This window comes from Pristiophorus japonicus, chromosome 12 (genome assembly GCF_044704955.1).
Source record: "Pristiophorus japonicus isolate sPriJap1 chromosome 12, sPriJap1.hap1, whole genome shotgun sequence".
Classification (NCBI taxonomy): domain Eukaryota; kingdom Metazoa; phylum Chordata; class Chondrichthyes; family Pristiophoridae; genus Pristiophorus; species Pristiophorus japonicus.
In genome coordinates, this window is record NC_091988.1 from 144,336,411 (window position 1) to 144,357,596 (window position 21,186).

The 21,186-nt window shown below is 46.6% G+C and overlaps 1 protein-coding gene across 3 annotated transcripts in view; it reads left to right on the forward strand.

The window, feature by feature from the left end:
• The window catches only part of LOC139277488 (sodium- and chloride-dependent neutral and basic amino acid transporter B(0+)-like), a 105,919-nt gene that overhangs the window by 65,887 nt on the left and 18,846 nt on the right, over window positions 1-21,186 (forward strand). For 2 of the 3 annotated variants that reach the window (XM_070895996.1, XM_070895997.1), the window contains one exon: window positions 11,364-11,482. The exons of the other annotated variant lie outside the window; for it this stretch is intronic. In XM_070895996.1, the coding sequence (XP_070752097.1) occupies window positions 11,364-11,482 (119 nt within the window). The remainder of the gene's footprint in view (window positions 1-11,363; window positions 11,483-21,186) is intronic. 3 annotated transcript variants of the gene reach the window in all.

Here is a 21,186-nt window from a genome sequence, read left to right on the forward strand (position 1 = left end):
CTCGAAATTGAGGAAGACTTGCTTCCACTCTGAAAGTGAGTTCTCAGGTGGCTGTAAAGTCCAAAGCGGGAATTAGAGTCTCTGTCACAGGTGGGGCAGACAGTGGTTGAAGGAAAGGGTGGGTGGGGAGTCTGGTTTGCCGCACGCTGCTTCCGCTGTCTGCGCTTGATTTCTGCATGCTTTCGGCAACAAGACTCGAGATGCTGAGCTCCCTCCCGGATGGTCTTCCTCCACTTTAGGAGGTCTTGGGCCAGGGATTCCCAGGTGCTGGTGGGGATGTTGCACTTTACCAAGAAGACTTTGAGGGTGTCGTTGAAATATTTTCTCTGCCCATCTCGGGCTCGTTGCTGTGTAGGAGTTCCGAGTAGAGCGCTTGCTTAGGGAGTCTCGTGTCGGGTCGAGTGTGGTCAGTGCTTTAGTGCTGGGATGTTGGCCTGCGCAAGAACACTGATGTTGATGCGTCTATCCTCGCTGTGGATTTGCAGGATCTTGCAGATGCATCACTGCTGGTACTTCTCCAGCACTTTGAGATGTCTGCTATATATAATCCACGTCTCTGAGCCATATAGGAGGGCAGGTATCACTACTGCCTTGTAGAACATAAGCTTGCTGCAAATTTGGTGTCATGGTGGAAAGTCTGGAGGAGCGAAGAGCTGAGGAAGGGTGGACTGGTGAAGGGCGATAGTCATGGCAAATGCCAGGGAATTTGACACACACATGCATGATGATCGTCCTGCACAGTGAGGGAGTGGAAGCCCTTGTGATAGACAAAGACTCCTGGGACATGATGGCATGCCTTGATGGCCACATGTGTACAGTCAATGACACCCTGCACCCCTGGCAAACCAGGCAGAGTGGCAAAGCCGAGCGCCCACTCAGTAACACTGGCTTCATCAGTGGCAAAGTTAATATAATTGGCTAATTTATCAAAGAGGGCATCAGTGACCTGTGTGGTGCACCTGTGGGAGACCGACTGCGAGATGTCACAAATGTCTGCTGCAAGAAGACGTTGAGGGTGCTGGAGACTTTAACAGTCACTGGCAAGATGTGTCCACCTGCTCCTCTAGGCTGCTGGCCTTGCTCGAGCGATGTGCAAATGTCTGCGATGACCTGGCATGATAGCATGAGCCTCCTTTGGCACTGCTGCTCAGTCATGTTGAGGAAGCTTATCCTCTGCCTGTATAACTGATATATTCTGTACTACAACACAAACTCACACATACAAAAGATGGCTCTACAGGAACTTTTCATGACCCTTTATTGTATTTATATCAGTAGTTGTAATACCACAGTAGTCCACGTCCACTAGGGGGAGCTCTATGTTACACTTCTCCCCCCTTAATGAAAAAGTAATCATAACAAAATAATCATCATACAACATCCATGGTTATACATAACAAAAGATATGAACTTTTTTTGCCATATCTCCAAATCAAACTTAACCACTTGTTTTCTGTTTCAAAGAGGATACCTTCGCTCTTGAACAGAGCCTTCCAAACATAGTGTCAAACTTAGACTCGTAGGACAACCCTTGATCTACATTTTGACTCTCTACAACTTCAGACTGTTTGTCTGCCTGACTCGGACTCGGACTTAATTTCTGACTTTCACTTGGACTTTTAGTACATCTGATGGAGGATTTGCTAATGGTACTCTACTTGTAACAAGACTATCTGCTTCATCAGAAATAATCAAATCTTTCCCATTTTCAACTCCTTCCACATCTGTAGATAAATTTTGAACAAACCTAACTGTTCCATGATCAAACCTGTTGACAAAATATGTGCGAGGGTCACATATCTTCACGACTCTTCCTGGTAACCATTCATAGTGATGGTGAGAGTGAATAACCTTCTGATTCAATTTCATACTTGTCTCTCTTGCTCTACTTTTATCATGATTCTCCTTCTGTCTTAATTGTTTCTCTTCTACTGATTGTGTCAAGTTTGGCTTTAACAACAAGAACTTGGTTTGTGGCTGTCGTTTGAGAAACAACTCTGCTGGTGTTCTACCAGTAGTTGTATGAGGAGTATTATGATAAGTAATTAGAAAATTTGCCAATGTGTGATCCAACGACAACTGATGTTTCTTTGGATTTGGATCCAACATTTGCTTAGAGCATGTTTTACAATTTGTACTGTGCGTTCTGTTGCACCATCTGAAGCAGGGGTTGTATGATTGAACCTTGGTATGTTACACACCATTTCTGCTCATGAACTGTGCAAATTCTTCTGAACAAAATAGTGGCCCATTATCAGACACAATTTCTTCTGGGAGGCTATATGAAGAAAATAATCTTCACAAATTATCTAGTGTTTTACTTGTTATTTTCCTCATCGGAAACACCTCTACTCACTTCGAATGGCTATCAATCATAATGAACAATTGTTGTCCTTCTAGCTCAGCAAAATCTACATGTAACCTTTGCCACACCCTGGGAGGCCATTTCTGTGGCAGTAATGGTGGTTTCTTGCTTACCAATTGCAATGTTGTACACTGAATAATGACATACTCTATTTCTTTATCTAAACCTGGCCGCCATAAGTAACTGCATGCAAAACTCTTGGTTGACCACATTCCCAGGTGCTGGACATGAAGATCTCCTAACACATTTGGACTTGAACTTATTTGGAATAACCACTCTTGCATCCCATATGATACAATCTTTATCCACTGATAATCCATTCCTACGAATGAAGTATGGATGAATATCTTCCTCTGATACCTGGTTTGGCCAGCCATTTGATATGTAATCATACACCTTTGACATAACTGGGTCACGTTTGGTTGCTCTACCAATCTCCTCAGCTGTGACTGCCATTCATCAATGTATGAAAAATAGAACACTTCTTCTACCGTAGAGATAATGTTCTCAGGCTCTAGTCTTTTGAATTCTTGCTCAACCTTCTCCTTTAGTGCGTATGGTACGGGACATGGCTTGCAGTAAACTGGTCTAAAGTCCTTCTGCACTCTGACACTTGCCTTGAAGCCTTGGATTAGATTGCTTGTTTAATGGAACATCTTTGGATATTGCTTGATGTTGTCAACTTTTGATGCAAATTTTGTTTCCCTATGAAAAATATTCCAATCCAGCTTCAGTGATCCCAACCAATTTCTACCTATTAAGACAGACTTGTTTCCTGCCATGACTGAGAGGCAAGTTCTGAAACTGATCTTTGTATTTCACTGGTACGATGATACGTCCTACAACAGGGATTTGCTCTCCTGTGTAGTCTCGCTACTCTATCTTCAACTTCTTCAGTGGAAAATCACTCAACTTGTCCAGATATAGCGATTCGAGTACTACGCTCACAGATACACCAGTGTTGATTTCCATGGGTATCCTGGTTCCTGCAACGTCTACTTGGATGACAATACTTTGCGAATCGCTGTTCGATATCCTTGTGCTCCTGATGACGTGTATCTCCAGAACCTCCTTGTCATATTGCTTCTTGTCAATCTATGTAGTCTCTGGTGATTTCTATTTCTAGCATTGAACATCTGTTTATTCTTCAGTCAGCATGCCTTCATAAGATGCCTTATTTTCTAGCAGAAGAAACACTCTGCTTTCATATATGGACAACTTTGAGCAATGTGTTCTCCCAGACACCAATAGCATGAGCTCAATGTGCTGTTACCTTGTCCAGTTGCTGAGGCCTTGGGGCCCAACTGCTTTTTCTTCGAACTGTAGGCAATTCACCTCGGTTGTCTGATGACTGGAAATGGCACAAAATTCTCAGGAGTATTGGTCGGACATATCCATAGACATAGCTGTCTGACAAGTTAAATCAAGTCAAGTTAGGGGTTGTCAACAACTTTCTTCTGAATGTGGGATGAAAAATGAAGCAAACAAAGTGGTCACGCAATGCTCGGTCCTGAAAGTTTCCAAAATGACAGTGAATGGATAGCTTTTTTAATCCTACAATCTACTCACTGATACTCTCATCAATTGATTGATCTCATATTCTAAAATGATAACTTTCAGCAATTTCTGGGGCTCAGGACTGTAGTGCTGTTCTAACTTTGTTAGCATCTCCGTCAGTGGCATGTCCTTCAGCTTGATGGTAACAAGCACATTTTTCAGGGTTTCATTCACCTCGGGGCATATTTCAGTCATAACACCATCCTGTTATGGTTTTCATCATCAAGGACTTTGACAATACTATTTGCAGTGAAAAATATTTCTAGCCACTCTGCATATGCTCCAAATGTCTCTGTCACAATGGAACTCACCCAAGCATCTTATTATTCCCAGAGGCACAACCATCTGGATTCTGGCAGTTCAGATAAGTGTGCTTGAATTGTACCTTGGATATTTAGCTGTGCTGCAAAACAAAGAACCTCTCAAAGTCTCTCTATTTTAGGGACTCTAGAAATCCTATCCTCGTTTGCCAATGTGATATATTCTGTACAACATCACAAACACATACATATGCAAGATGGCTCTACAGGAACTTGTCATGTGACCTTGTTAGAGCAGTAGTCCACTAGGGGGAGCTCTATATTGCAATAACCTGTGTTGGGGGTATCGCCTCTGGCGTGATGCAGTCCTGCACTGATGCCCTCTGTTCTGTGCAGCATCAGGTGTGTAAGTCCTTAGATGCTCTAGCAATGACGCCACGAGGCAGTGTGTTGTACTTGAACTGTAGTGATCTTAGTCCTTTATTAGTTAACTCCAGAGTTAGGATCATACCTGGTGGCCTGCCTTTTATACTAGGCCAGGCACACCTGTACAGGTAACCGGCGAGTCTCCCACTGCTGTGCCCTCTGGTGGCACACCTTGTGATAGTACCAACAGTAGCCATGTAGGAAACATGACATCACTCCCCCCTGAACTTTCAGTGCAAATCGCCTCTGCATTGACCGTGCTCTGGGCTTAGCTCTATGTGGGCTCTGTCTGGTTGACCCTTGGCGGGTCATTTCAACATTGGGTGAGTAGTTGGTGCAGTAGCATGCTGGTGGTTGCTATTTGTGTGTGTGTGTCCCTGACCACTCTATTCTCCCTCTCCCCGCGCCCCCACATCGATTATGGTGGGGGTTCCTGCCATTCATGTACATTCAAGTTCAGGCAAGTAGGTTTGCATTTTTTTTTGTGTGGTTCCGTGGTGCGACAAGTACGTTAGATGCCTTATCGATGCAGTGACCAGTGCGTGAGGATGAGCTAGTTCCAGAGCTGCTGGGTTGTGTCCCTGCAGTCTGGTGGCAGCTCAGTGCCCGGTGCTGGCAGTGGGAACTCGGTTGGCTCGCATGGCCTGCTTTCGGGGCTGTTGCCACAGTCACTAGCTTCGGGACAGCTCACAGATGCCTGCGCCCTCCCTGTCCTTTCTTTGCTGCATTGGCTGCGTGCAGTTGAAATCCTGCATCGCACAGCTTTTCCTTACTTATGATGGACACTCTGTACGTCCGATCGCGATCGCGCGACTTTTCCTCGCTGGTTGCAAGTGCACAGTTCAGATCATCAATTACACATTTTACATAATCACGTGACTTTTCCTCGCTGGTTGGATGTACACAATTCAGATTATCAGTTACACATTTTACATGATCAGTTACACATTTTGTCTCTGACTTGCAGTTCTTATTACATTGCTTGAGGGTGTGGAACTTTAATTGTAGTGGGTTGCAGGCCTCCTTTTAAGAGAGCCTTGCTTTCTTTACCCCAATCTTCTCCGTTTGGTGCCACGTGTTGCTCCATCAGCGCCGCACCTCGTGGTCTGGCCGCGGCCATCTTTGTCTTCAGCGCCTCACCTCATGGTTTGGGTGCCATCTTTCCTTCATAGAAACATAGAAAATAGATGCAGTGGTAGGCCATTCGGCCCTTTGAGCCTGCACCATCATTCAATATGATCATGGCTGATCATGCACTTCAGTACCCCATTCCTGCTTTCTCTCCCTTGATCCCTTTAACCGTAAGGGCCACATCTAACTCCCTTTTGAATATATCTAACAAACTGGCCTCAACAACTTTCTGTGGTAGAGAATTCCACATGCACACAACTCTCTGAGTGAAGAAGTTTCTCCTCATCTCGGTTCTAAATGGATTATCCCTTATCCTTAGATTGTGACCCCTGGTTCTGGACTTCCCCAACATCAGGAACATTCTTCCTGCATCTAACCTGCCCAATCCCATCAAAATGTTATATGTTTCTATGAAATCCCCTCTCATTCTTCTACATTCCATTGAATATAAGCCTAGTCGATCCAGTCTCTTCATATGTCAGTCCTGTCATCCCGGGAATCAATCTGGTGAACCTTCGCTGCACTCCCTCAATAGCAAGAATGTCCTTCCTCAGATTAGGAGACCAAAACTGTACACAATATTCACGGTGTGGCCTCACCAAGGCACTGTACAACTGTAATAAGACCTCCCTGCTCCTATGCTCAAATCCTCTCGCTATGAAGGCCAACATGCCATTTGCCGCCTTCACCTCCTGCTGTACCTGTATGCCAACTTTTAATGACTGATGTACTATGACACCCAGGTCTCGTTGCACCTCCCCTTTTACTAATCTGTCAACATTCAGATAATCTGCCTTCCTGTTTTTACCACCAAAGTGGATAACCTCACATTTATCTACATTATACTGCATCTGCCATGCATTTGCCCACTCACCTAACCTGTCCAAGTCACCTTGCAGCCTCTTAGCATCCTCATACTGCCACCCAGCTTAGTGTCATCTGCAAACTTGGAGATATTACATTCAATTCCTTCGTCTAAATCATTAATATATATTGTAAATAGCTGGGGTCCCAGCACTGAACCTTGCGGTACCCCACTAGTCACTGCCTGCCATTCTGAAAAGGACCCATTTATTCCTACTATCTGCTTCCTGTCTGCCAACCAGTTCTCTATCCACATCAGTACAATACCATGTGCTTTAATTTTGCACACTAATCTCTTGTGTGGGACCTTGTCAAAAGCCTTTTGAAAGTCTAAATTAACCACATCCATTGGCTCCTCCTTGTCCACTCTACTAGTTACCACCTCAAAAAAATTCTAGAAGATTTGTCAAGCATGATTTCCCTTTCATAAATCCATGCTGACTTGGACCGATCCTGTTACTGCTTTCCAAATGCGCTGCTATTAAATCTTTAATAATTGATTCCAACATTTTTCCCACCACCGATGTCAGGCTGACCGGTCTATAATTCCTTATTTTCTCTCTCCCTTTTTTAAAAAGTGATGTTACATTAGCTACCCTCTCGTCCAAAGGAACTGATCCAGAGTCTATAGAATGTTGGAAAATGACCACCAATGCATCCACTATTTCTAGGGCCACTTCCTTAAGTACTCTGGGATGCACACTGCGGTGATCCTCTTCTCCCCAGGTTCTCCCTCCGAAGTTGGGAAGTCGCTTTTGTATTCGATTTTCTTCCTCGGGAGTCCTGCCACTGGAGCCTGGAAGGTGTGTTCGGGTCGTCTCGGCTGGATGATCGCCATGCAGTCATGCTGTGCTGGTCTGCTCTACGGTGCTGGGTCCACTCTCAGGTGAGGGCTTGCTTTGCCTCTGAGCGCAGAGGACTTCGATCGCTGGAGGGGTAAAGTCTTCCAGTGGATCTTCTCCATCCACCTTCTGCTGAACAGCATTGGTCCATCACCTGCAACAATCCACAGAGGTAACTTGTGCACCGCGTCATCATGGAGTACCTTTGCATTCGCACTACCAACGACTGGGATAATTTCATTGGTGTAGGTGCGCAGCTTTGCCTGAACCACGACCAAGTCGGTTTGTTCAGCCTGATTGTCCCATAGCCTCTCAAAGGTTCCTTGATTCATCACTGACTGGCTCGGCCCCGTTTCCACTTCCATGAAGACTAAAACTCCCTCTATCTCAACTTCCATCTTCAGCAGGGAACACTCAGTGGTGCAGGTAACATACTATGTACCTTCCCGCAGGACTGGGCTACCTCTCTGCCTATCGATTCATAATCCACGCCAGATTCATGGCCATCTGAAGTCTCTTCATCGACACAGTGAGTCATATTTCTCTTACACATTCACTGGAGGTGGCCCTTTGTGTGCAGCCTTTGCATACATAGTCTTTAAAACAGCACTGGTGAGCCCTGTGATTCCCTCCGCAATGCCAGCATGGTGCTACTCGATTAGCCCTCCTCGGCGGACTCTGATTTAAGGGACTCGGGGGCCTGTTCTCTCTTCCCTGAGAGGGTTCGCACTCTACAGTCCAGTCTCTAAGCTGTGCAACTCTGAGCACAGTACCTGCCGGGTTTGAGTCCTGAGGGGGAAACATCTGCCTAGAGCTGCAGGTCGAGGTCATGAATGACTGGCTCACAGACATGGCCTTCTGCAGTGTGACTGTGGTATCCGTCGACAGTAGCTTGTGAAGAAGGCCCTCATGGCCAATTCCAATGACAAAAATGTCCCGCAGAGCTTCGTTGAGGTGGGTGCCGAACTCGCACGGTGCCGCCAGTTCCTGAGGTCTGCGGTGTACTTTGTGATTTTCTGGCCTTCGGGCCATCGGTGGGTGTAGAACCGGTGTCTGGCTGTGAGAATGCTCCTCTTGGGCTTGAGTTGCTCCTGGATCAGGGTTACGAGCTCCTTGTACGATTTGGCCGTTGTCTTCGCTGGTGCCAGCAAGTCCCTGACGAGGCCATAGATGGTGGGCCCACAACTGGTTAGCAAGATAGCTTTCCCAGTGGCCATATATAAAAGGCTGGCGCTGCTCCCTGCATTTTTCCTGCAGCTGTCGCGCTGCAAAGATCATGTCCGTTGTGCCCTGTAGGGAACAAAATCAACACTGTGATTCCGGGAGGAGCCATCAGCCAATGGGAAGATTGTCGCTAGAGTTCTCCTCAACCGTCTTCTCCCTGTGGCTAAGGAGCTCCTCCCAGAATCACAGTGCGGATTTCGTCCTCTACTGGGCACAACGGACATGATCTTTGCAGCGCGACAGCTGCAGGAAAAATGCAGGGAGCAGCCCTTATAGATGGCCTCCTTCGATCTTACAAAGGCCTTTGACACTGTCAACAGTGAGGGTCTATGGAGCGTTCTCCTCCGTTTCGGATGCCCCCAAAAGTTTGTCAACATCCTTCGCCTGCTTCACGACGACATGCAGGCCGTGATCCTTACCAACGGATCCATTACAGATCCAATTCACGTCCGGACTGGAGTCAAACAGGGCTGCATCATCGCTCCAACCCTCTTCTCAATCTTCCTCGCCGCCATGTTCCAACTCACAATCAACAAGTTCCCCGCTGGAGTGGAACTAAACTACAGAACCAGTGGGAAGCTGTTTAACCTTCGCCGCCTCCAGGCCAGGTCCAAGATCACCCCAACCCCTGTCGTTGAGCTGCAGTACGCGGACGATGCCTGCGTCTGCGCACATTCTGAGGCTGAACTCCAGGATATAGTCAGTGTATTCACTGAGGCATATGAAAGCATAGGCCTTACGCTTAACATCCCTAAGATAAAGGTCCTCCACCAGCCTGTCCCTGCTGCACAGCACTGCCCTCCAACCATCAAGATTCATGGCGCGGCCCTCGACAACGTGGACCATTTCCCATATCTCGGGAGCCTCTTATCAGTAAAGGCAGACATTGATGCGGAGATTCAACATCGCCTCCAGTGTGCCAGTGCAGCCTTTGGCCATCTGAGGAAAAGAGTGTTTGAAGACCTGGCCCTCAAATCTACCACCAAGTTCATGGTCTACAGGGCTGTAGTAATACCCGCCCTCCTGTATGGATCTGAGGCATGGACGATGTAAAGAAGGCACCTCAAGTCGCTGGAGATATATCACCAACGATGTCTCCGCAAGATCCTGCAAATCCCCTGGGAGGACAGGTGGACCAACATCAGTGTCCTCGTCCAGGCTAACATCCCAAGTATTGAAGCACTGACCACACTCGATCAGATTCGTTGGGCAGCCCACGTAGTTCGCATGCCAGATACGAGACTCCCTAAGCAAATGGTTTATGCGGAGCTCCGTCATGGTAAACGAGCCAAAGGTGGGCAGCGGAAGCATTACAAGGACACCCTCAAAGCCTCTCTGGTAAAGTGCGACATCACCTGGGAGACCCTGCCCGAAGATCGCTCGAGGTGGAGAAAGTGCACCCAGGAGGGCATTGAGTTCTTCAAGGCTCAACGCAAAGAGCGTGAAGAGGCCAAGCGCAGACAGCGGAAGGGGTGCGTGGCAAACCAGGCCCACCCCACCCCCTCCTTCGACGAATGTCTGTCCCGCCTGTGACTGGGTCTGTGGCTCTCGTATTGGACTGTTCAGCCACCAGAGAACTCACTTTGGGAGTGAAAGCAAGTCTTCCTCGATTCCGAGGGACTGCCTATGATGATGAGCAAGATAGCTCAGCGCTTATCAGCCAGTGTGGCCAGGTCGTCTCCTGCCAGGTCGTTTACTGTGAAGAAATGTTCTAGGCTCTCCACAAAGGCGTCCCATTCATCACCATCGGCGAACTGCTGCAACGTTCCAAGGGTAGCCATTTCCGCGTGAAAGTTCGTAATCTCGTTGCCAATTGTAATGTCCTTGGATGCTCTAGCAATGACTTCACGAGGCAGTGTGTTGTACTTGAACTGTAGTGACCTTAGTCCTTTATTAGTTAACTGCAGAGTGAAGATCACACCTGGTGGCCTGCCTTTTATACTAGGCCAGGCACATCTGTACAGGTAACCTACGAGTCTCCCACTGCTGTGCCCTCTGGTGGCACACCTTGTGATAGTACCAACAGTAACCATGTAGGATACATGACAAGGTGGTTGAGGAAAAGGTTGGAAAGTTGGTGTTGCTGGTGTTGGGGCTCATCATGGTCCAATTCTGAGGACCAAGGTGAGCCAGTATAAAAGGCACTCATGGTGATGTTATAGATGGCAGCTCAAGTAGCAATCAGAGGTCCAATCCCACAGTGCTGTGATAGTGGCTAGCAATCTGGTAAGAGTGGCCTCCCAGGTTGCCGAAATGACCTGCAAACTCCAGAAACCTAAATCTGTGCACAAACTGAAGTGAGCAACTAATGAAGTGTAAGGTTTGTGTATTCATCTGGTATTACCAGCTGTCGATTAATGCCCTCGCACAATGGTAGTTTAATTAGGTCGCCAGCCTCTCTCGATCGCATCTGTGGCGCGCTGATAAACGAACCCTAGCTAAAGGAACGAGGAGGACAGATGACGGCGGGTTCCCGACACATTGCTTTTTCTGCAATTTTAGCAGGCAACCACCTCCAAACCTACATGCATGGAATGGGAAAATTCCGGCCTTGATCACATTCATGCATCTCATTCTGCCTTCCTTTGTTCATTGCTTTGGATTATGCACTGACTCATTAAGAGGAGTAAATTTAGATAGTATTTAGAAAAGTAATTGATTTACTCATGTCATTTGATATTTTGTCTTCGCCAGAAACAATTACAACAACCATAATGGATCAGTTTCCGGATTCTGTGCGTAAAAATTACCTTTTTATGATAATCATCGTTTGCACATCATTCTATCTCATTGGTCTCATATTTGTAACAGAGGTATGGAGTTCATTCATTTTTACAAAATTTCTTTCTACCTTTTTTGTACAATAGTCCTTTGAAAATAAAAATGTCATTAACATGTTATATAGTACTCATTAATATATTTGTAAAAGTGGGCCTCATATTCCTCTTTTATTGAAAATTGAATATATGGCTTTGAAATGTATGATTCTTGAGAATGATTTCATTTGCAGAATTGAAAAAATTGCAGTAGATGAACTGATCAATGATCAGCTACAATAATAATGCCTTAACACTTCTCAAGCAGCTAATAAATCATTTAACTAGTATAAATAGCAAAAAGTTTGTTCATCCAATAGTAAGGTTCACATTTCTTGCGAAAGTGGCTGAATGACAAGTAAGTAAAAGCTGATTTAACAGTCACACTGGCAATCTCTAATGAAGCAACACAATTTTTTGGAGGGGAAGACAATTAAGGCTAAATGTCACTGATAGAGGGAACTTGGCCTCATAGGAAAATACATTGCATTACATGGTCAAAATCCTGGAATGCCCTACTTAACACCATCATGGCAGCACCATCAGCATGAAGACAGCAATGGCTCAAGGAGAATGCTCATCATTACCTTCTCAGAACAACTAGGGATGGGTAATATAATGTGGTTTGGCCAGCATCGCACACATCCAGAGAACAAATGAAAAAAATAAAAAGGGAAGGTGAGAAAAGACAATCTCATAAATGCATATCAAGTACCAGTAATGTTTACTCCTGGGAAGGCCAAATAAAATAGAAAAAAAAAAACCCCTGTGACCAATTTCAGGAAAACTGTGGAGAAAATCTTTCCCAATCACTCTGAAATTCTGGCTGGAGCTTTTAAAATGTTGGATGTCTTAAGGAAAAAACAAAGGTAAAACATGATTATCTTAGAGGAGTAGCACAGGACATAATATGGGCATGAAGTAAAATGGCAGTTGTTAATAATTCAGATAAAAGCTATTGTATCAACACAAAGAGCCAATTTTCAGGTATTAGTGCAAATCAGTTCCAATGTTTAAGAACTGATATAAATCTTGCCAGAATGGTAATCAAATTTAGAGTTTCACTTAATTTGCATAATTATTTACAGCTCTACAGGCAGATTTGAATTGGTGCAGTTAGGTGGTTGTAAGGAGGGATGTTACTCAGAACATTCCTGCAGGAGTTCCTCCGGGTGGTGCCCTAGGCCCAATCATCTTCAATTGCTTCATAAGGTCAGAAGTGCAGGTATTCGCTGATGATTACACAGTGTTCAGTTCCAGTCACAACTCCTCAGATAATGAAGCTATACCTACATGCAGCAATACCTGGGCAATCGTCATGCTTGGGCTGATGAGTGGCAAGTAACATTCACACGACACATGTACCAGGCAATGACTATCTCCAGCAAGAGAAAGTCTAACCACCTCCCCTTGACATTGAATGCCATAACCATCGTCAAAACTCCCACTATCAACATCCTGGGGTCACCATTGACCAGAAACTTAACTGCACCAGCCACAGGAATACTGTGGCTACAAGAGCAGGTCGGAGGCTAGGTATTCTGGGGCAAGTGACTCACCTCCAAATTCCCCAAAGCCTTTCCGCCATCTACATGGCACAAGTCAGAAGTATGATGGAATACTCTCCACTTGCCTAGATGAGGTACAGCTCCAACAGCACTGAAGAAGCTCGATACCATACAGGCAAAGCAGCTCATTTGATTGGCACTCCATCATCACCTAAAACATTCACTCCCTCGGCCACCAGCACACCATGGCTATAGTGTGTACCACCTCAAGATGCACTGCAGAAACTCACCAAGTCTTCAACAGCACCTCCCAAACCTGCGACCTATACCACCTAGAAGGACATGAGCTGCAAGCGCATGGGAACACCAGCAGCTGCAAGAAGTTCCCCTCCAAACCACACTCCATCTTGACTTGCAAATATATCACCATTCCTTCATTGACTGGGTCAAAATCCTGGAGCTCCCTACCTAATAGCATTGGGAGTATGTTCACCATACGGACTGCAATGATTGAAGAATGTGGCTTCTGAAGGACAATTAGGGATGGGCAATAAATGCTGGCCTTACCAACGCCACCCACATCCCATTAATTAATTTTTAAAACTGCCTCTTCAAGGCATAATCCCCAGATGTCTAATGTTGCCTGACTGGAAGGAAGTGAGACAGATTTCACTCCACAGCTTATCCAGTCACTGGCAGTACCAATCTGTCCTCGCAATAAATAGCACAGTTCTGTATCTGGCTCTGTTGACCCACAACCTGTAAATGCAGTTTATTTATTATTAGATAGGTGCAACAGTGCCTTCAAATTTGTTTTTGCTGACTGATGATCTCCTTAATATGCTTTACCTTTAACTTTACCTCTGGAGATCCCCAAGGATTTATCCTTGGCCCCCTCATTTCTCATCCACATGCTACCTCTTGGTGACATCATCTGAAAACATGTCAGGTTCCATATGTATGCTGACGACACCCAGCTCTACCTCACCACCATCTCTCTCCACCTCTCCTCTGTCTCTGATTTGTCAATCTGCTTGTCCAAGTAGAGGGGGGTCAGCAGAAATTTCCTCCAAATAAATATTGGGAAGACCAAAGCCATTGTCTACGGTACAAGCCACCAACTCCATCCCTCTCCCTGGCAACTGGCTGAGGCTGAACCAGACCATTCACAAACTTGGTGTCATATTGGACTCTGACATGAGCTTCCAACCACATATCTGCTCCATCACCCTGACCACCTACTTCCACCTCAGTAACATTACATAACTCTACCACTGCCTCAGCTTATCTCCTGTTGATAGTCTCATTCATTTAATCACTCCATCATTGACTAGGTTCACCAGGAGAGCAGTCAGACAATTTAGAGACAATGGAGGGGTCAAAAGAGGTGGTGGTGAGGTAGAATTGGGTGTCATCAACGTACATGTGGAACCTGACACGTTTTTGGATGTTGTCACTAAGCAGCGCATGTAGATCAGAAATAGGTTGAATCCCTCACCATCAACAACCTGAGTCTCACCATTTACCAGAAAATTAACTGCACCAGTCGCATAAATATGGTGGCTACAAGAGCAGGTCAGAGGCTGTGTATTCTGCATCCAGTGACTTATATCCTGACCCCCAAAGCCTTTCCACCAACTAAAAGGCACATGTCAGGAATATGATGGAATTCTCTCTACTTGCCTGGATGAGTGCAGCTCCAGCAACACTGAAGAAGCTTAACACCATCCATGACAATGCAGCCTACTTGATCAGCACCCCATCCACCACCTTAAGCATTCATTCCCTCCACCACCGGCATAATGTGCCTGCATTTTGCACCATCTACATTATCAACTGCTTGCCAAGACATATTCGACAGCAGATCCCAAACTTGTGACCTCTACCACCTAGAAGGATATAAGCACATAAGAAATAGGAGCAGGAGTAGGCCATATAGCCCCTCGAGCCTGCTCCGCCATTTAATAAGATCATGGCTGATATGATCTTGGGTTCAGCTCCACTTCCTTGCCCGCTCCCCATAACCTTTCACTCCCTTATCATTCAAAAATCTGTCCATCTCCACCTTAAATATATTCAATGACCGAGCCTCCACAGCTCTCTAGGGTAGAAAATTCCACAGATTTACGACCCTCTGAGAAGAGAAATTCCTCCTCACCTCAGTTCAAAGTGGGCGACCCTTTATTCTGAAAATATGCCCCCTGGTTCTAGATTCCCCCACAAGTGGAAACATCCTCTCTGCATCCACCTTGTCGAGCCCCCTCAGTATCTTATATGCTTCAATAAGATCACCTCTCATTCTTTCAAACTCAAATAAGTAGTTGCCCAACCTGCTCAAACTTTCTTCGTAAGTCAACCCTTTCATCTCAGGAATCAACCTAGTGAACTTCCTCTGAACTGCAAGTATATCGCTCATTAAATAAGACCAAAACTGTAAAGTCCTTACTCTACAGCATGAAACCACACGAGACACATTCCAGGGACATGGCCACTCTGTGACCTTAACTCTTTATTACAGGACTCCAGAAGCGATGACCCTGCGTGGGACCTCCTTTTATATACCTGAGTGATCAGGTAAGGAATGTCTCCCACAAGTTCACCCCCTGTGGTCAAGCTGTGTATCTAAATTGAGTGTACACAGTAATACAGTGGTGTTACATTATAGTTACAAACATGACATCACCGCAAAGTCTTTCTGGGATCATAGGTTTTGTCTTTCAGGTGGTCTGCGCTCCCTCGTGGAGCGCCACAGTTGGGGCTCTGGTTGTTGGACACTGACATGGGTGTCTGTCAACTGTGGTGGTTCCGGCCTGACCTCGGGGACTGTGCATTCTTCTGATTGCTCTTGTTGCACGTTCACTAGAGGTAGTGTGAGCTCTATCTCATGGTCTTCTTCAGGTTTCTCCGTGTCTGTGCTAAACCTTTTTTTTACTTGGTCCAGATGCTTACGGCATATCTGGCCATTGTTGAGTTTTACCACGATGACCCTATTCCCCTCTTTGTCAATTACAGTGCCCTCAAGCCATTTGGGCCCCATGGTGTGATTGAGGACGAATACCGGATCATTTATTTCTGTACATCTCCCCCTCGAATTGCGGTTATGGTACTCATTTTGTGACTTGCGCTTACCCTCAACTATGTCGGTCAGGACTGGGTGGATGAGGGAATACCGAGTTTTGAGTGTCCATTTCATTAGTAGCTCTGGGGGCAGGACCCCCATGAGCGAGTGCGGGCAGGATCTATAGGCCAGCATGATAGGCGGCATTATAAGGAGTGTCCTTGGATCCTGAGCATACCTTGTTTAATGATTTGGACTGCACATTCCGCCTGGCCATTGGAGGCCGGCTTGAACGACACAGTCCTAACGTGGTTGATGCCATTGCCCGACATAAACTCCCGGAATTCATAGCTCGTGAAACACGGGCCATTGTCACTGACCAGGATGTCCGGCAAGCCATGGGTTGCAAAGATCGCACATAGGCTTTCCACGGTGGTGAATGACGTGCATGAATTCAGGATGTTGCACTCGATTCATTTAGAGTATGCATCTACTACAATGAGGAACATCTTCCCCATGAACAGGCCCGCGTAGTCAACGTGAATGCGTGACCATGGCTTGGTGGGCGAGGGCCACAGGCTGAGCGAGGCCTCCCTGGGGTCATTACCCAGCTGGGCACATGTCGTGCACCTGCGAACACAGTGTTCCAGATCTGAATCAATTCTGGGCCACCAAACGTGTGACTGGGCAATGGCCTTCATCATCACGATGCCTGGGTGCTCGCTGTGGAGTTCCCTGATGAATGCCTCCCTGCCTTTCTCAGGCATGACTACCCGGCTGCCCATATTAGGCAGTCGGCTTTGATGGAGAGCTCATCCATCTGCCTGTGGAACGGTCTAACCTCAGGGCATGCTCCGTGTGTGGGCGCCTAATCTCCAGTCAGGACACATTTCTTAATCAGTGGATCTCTGTTTGTCCAGATTCGATCTGGCAGGCTGTGATGGGGGAGCCTGCACTGTCAAAGACATAAACAGCCATGACCATCTCAGCGCTTTGCTCAGCTGCGCCCTCAGTGGTGGCCAGTGGGAGGCTGCTGAGTGCGTCAGCGCAGTTTTCAGTGTCGGGCCGGTGCAGGATGGAGTAGCCATAAGCAACTAGCGTGAGAGCCCACCGCTGTATGTGAACTGATGTGTTGGCATTGACAGCCATGCTGTCTGACAACAGGGATGTGAGTGGCTTGTGGACCGTCTCTAATTCGAACTTCCTACCAAAGAGGTACTAATGCATTTTTTTTACGCCATAGACACATGCAAGCGCTTCTTTCTCGACCATCCCATAACCCCGTTCTGTTTGAGAGCGCGACCTGGAGGCATAAGCCACGAGTTGTAGCTGACCCTCAGCAATTACCCTGCTGCAACACGCACCCAACCCCATAGGACGATGCATCACATGTGAGAACGAAACTTTTACAAGGGTCGTACAATGTTAACAACTTGTTTGAACACAGTAGGTTTCGTGCCCGATTAAAAGCCCGTTCCTGACAGTCCCCCCAAAACCAATCGCAACCCTTATGCAGGAGCACATGTAGCAGTTCCAATAATGTGCTCAAGTTCGGCAGAAAGTTCCCGAAATAGTTAAACAGTCCCAGGAATGAACGCAGCTCCAATGTGTTGCAGGGCCTGGGTGCTCGTCGAATCGCCTCTGTTTTGGATTCGGTGGGCCAAATCCCATCTGCAGTAACCCTCCTGCCCAGAAATTCAACCTCAGGAGTTAAGAACATGCATTTGGACTTCTTGAGTCGCAGGCCTACCTGGTCTAGTCGGCGTAGCACCTCCTCCAGGTTGTGGAGGTGTTCTTCGGTGTCTCGACCCGTGATGAGGATGTCGTCCTGGAATACGATCGTTCCAAGAATGGATTTAAGCAGGCTTTCCATGTTGCATTGAAAAATTGTGGCCGCTGATCGAATGCCAAATGGGCACCTGTTGTACGCAAACAGTCCCTTGTGCGGGGTGATGGTCAGCAGTTTGGATTCGTCGGCCAGTTCCTGGGTCATGTAGGCTGAAGTGAGATCGAAATTGGTGAACAGCTTGCCGCCTGCCAAAGTGGCAAAGAGATCCTCTGCTCTTGGGAGCAGGTATTGGTCTTGTAGGGACACCCGATTGATTGTGGCCTTGTAGTCGCCACAGATCCTGACAGAACCATCTGCTTTGAGAACAGGACGATAGGGCTCGCCCAGTCGCTGAATTTAACATGCGAGATGATGCCCTCTCGCAACAGCCGGTCCAATTCGCTCTCGATTTTTCCCCGCGTCACATACGGCACCGCTCTGGCTTTGTGGTGCACCGGCCTGGCATCCGGGGTGATGAGTATCACCCTACTTTAGTGCCTTTGAAAGTCCTGATGCCCAGTTGAAAAAGTGACTCGAATTGTTGTAGGACTTGTGAGCATGAACTTCGCTCTACCGAGGACACTGCGTGAACATCCCCCCATTTCCAGTTCATCTCGGCTAACCAGCTCCTCCCCAACAGTGCGGGACCATTGCCCGGGACAATCCAGAGCGGCAGCCAATTCACTGACCCATTGTGTGTGACAGCCAACATTGCACTGCCTAGCACTGGAATGATTTCTTTGGTGTAAGTCCGTAATTGTGTCTCGATGCATGCTAGTTTGGGTCTGCTGGCTTTGAGTGGCCATAGCTTCTCAAATTGCTGAACGTCCATGAGTGACTGGCTGGCCCCAGTGTCCAGCTCCATGCGTACTGGGATACCATTCAATAAAACCCTCATCATCATCGGTGGCGTTTTGGTGTATGAACTGTGAATATTCGCCACATGGACCCGCTGAACCTCGGCGTCTATCGATTTGCCCCAAAGTCATCCTGCCTTAAAGGACCCTTTTTTGGTCCATCTGCCTCATATATTAGTCTGGTTGCAGGCTTTCTGCACATGTGAGCTAAATGGCCACTGAGATTGTAGTTTCTGCAGACAAAATGTTGGAATCTGCAAGATCTGGCTGAGTGTTTTCCCCCACACCTCCAGCAGTTAAAGTTTCCATTGTTGGTGACAAAGGGACTGTGGCCAGGAATTCTGCACTGACTGTCCCTGTGACTGCTCTTAAGTACCCTATTCGTGGATGTCAATGGCCCCATCCCGGGCCGCATTGTCCACTGTGATGGCGTGAACGGCCATTCAGCCTGCCATTGTCTCTGTTGAGGTCCTGCTCTGGAGTCTATTGTTGCCTGGTGAATGTCGGACTGCCCCTGCCTGCCCGCGAGGCTCTGAGTAGCATTGATGATGTTGACTCCTTGATCCATCACCGCGTTAGAGGCAGAATTGCGCACGTAAATCATTTTCATCTCTTCCTCCACCGCCATGAAGGTTTGAGCTAACAACACCGCCACTTCCAAGATCAAGTCCTTGGTCTCAATTAACTTGCAAAAAATTCCCGCATGACCGATACCCTCGATAAAGAAGTCCCTCAGCATCTCCCCCCTGCAGGTGTCTGTGAACCTACAGAGGCTTGCTAAACACCGGAGGTCCGCTACAAAGTCCGGTATGCTCTGTCCTTCATGACATCGGTGGGTGTAGAATCTGTGTCGAGCCATGTGTATGCTGCTCGCCGGTTTGAGGTGCTCCCTGATCAGTGTGCTAAGCTCTTCAAAGGTTTTGTCCGATGGCTTTTCGGGTGCCAGTAAGTCCTTCATGAGCGCATTGGTCTTTGGCCCGCAGCTGGTCAAGAGATGAGCCCGTCGCTTGTCGGCTGCTGCATCCCCCAGCCAGTCTTTAGTAACAAAGCTTTGCTGAAGCCTCTAGACAAAATCGTCCCAGTCTTCCCCAACACAGTACCATTCCTCTGTGCTACTGGTGGTCATTCTCGTGGGTTGTGAATTCCCATTTCTCGTCGCCAATGTAAAGTCCTTACTCTACAGCATGAAATCACACGAGGCACATTCCAAGGACACGGCCACTCTGTGACCTTAACTCTTTATTACAGGACTCCAGAAGTGATGACCCTGCGTGGAACCTCCCTTTATATACCTGAGTGATCAGGTAAGGAGTGTCTCCCACAAGTTCACCCCCTGTGGTCAAGCTGTGCATCTAAGTTGAGTACACATTAATACAGTGGTTTTACATTATAGTTACAAACATGACAAAAACTGTACTCAGTACTCTATGTGTAGTCTCACCAATAACCTGTACAGTTGTAGAAGGACTTCCCTGCTTTTATATGCCATTCCCCTTGCAATAAAGGCCAACATTCCATTTGCCTTCCTGAATATTTGCCGTACCTGCATACTAACTTTTTTAGTTAGTTTCATGCACAAGACCACCAGGTCTCTCTGTACTGCAGCATTTTGTAAATCTCTCCATTTAAATAATATTTTGATTTTTTCTGCCAAAGTGGATAACCTCACAATTTCCCACATTATACTCCATCTGCCAAAGCTTTGCCCACTCACTTAACCTATCTATATCCCTTTGCCGATTCTTTGTGTCCTCCTCACAACTTAGTTTCCCACCTATTTTTGTATTGTCAACAAATTTGGCTAGAATACACTCGGTCCCTGCTTCCAAGTCATTAATATAGATTGTAAATAATTGAGGTCCCAGCACTGATTTCTCTGGCATCCCACTAGTTACAGTTTGCCAATCTGTAAATGACCCATTTATCCCAACTGTCTGCTTTCTCTTAGTTAGCCAATCCTCTATCCATGCTAATATATTACCCCCAACCCTGTGAGCTCTTATCTTGTGCAGTAATCTTTTATGTTGCATCTTATTGAATGCCTTCTGGAAATCCAAATACACCACATCCACTAGTTCCCCCTTATCCACCCTGCTCGTTACAGTAAATTTGTCAAACATGATTCCCTTTCATAAAACCATACTGACTCTGCTTGACTGCATTATGTTTTTCAAAAATCCTGCTTCTGACCCCTTAATGATAATCTCCAGCATTTTCCCAACAACGGAAGTTAGGCTAACATGTCTATAGTTTCCTGCTTTCTGTCTCCCTCCATTTTTAAATAAGGGTGTTATATTTGCAGTTTTCCGATCTGCTGAGACTTTTCCACACTCCAGGGAATTTTGGTAAATTGCAACCAATGCATCCACTATCTTTGCAGCCACTTCTTTTAAGACCCTAGGATTTATGCCATCAGGTCCAGGGAACTTGTCCGCCTTTAGCCCCATTAT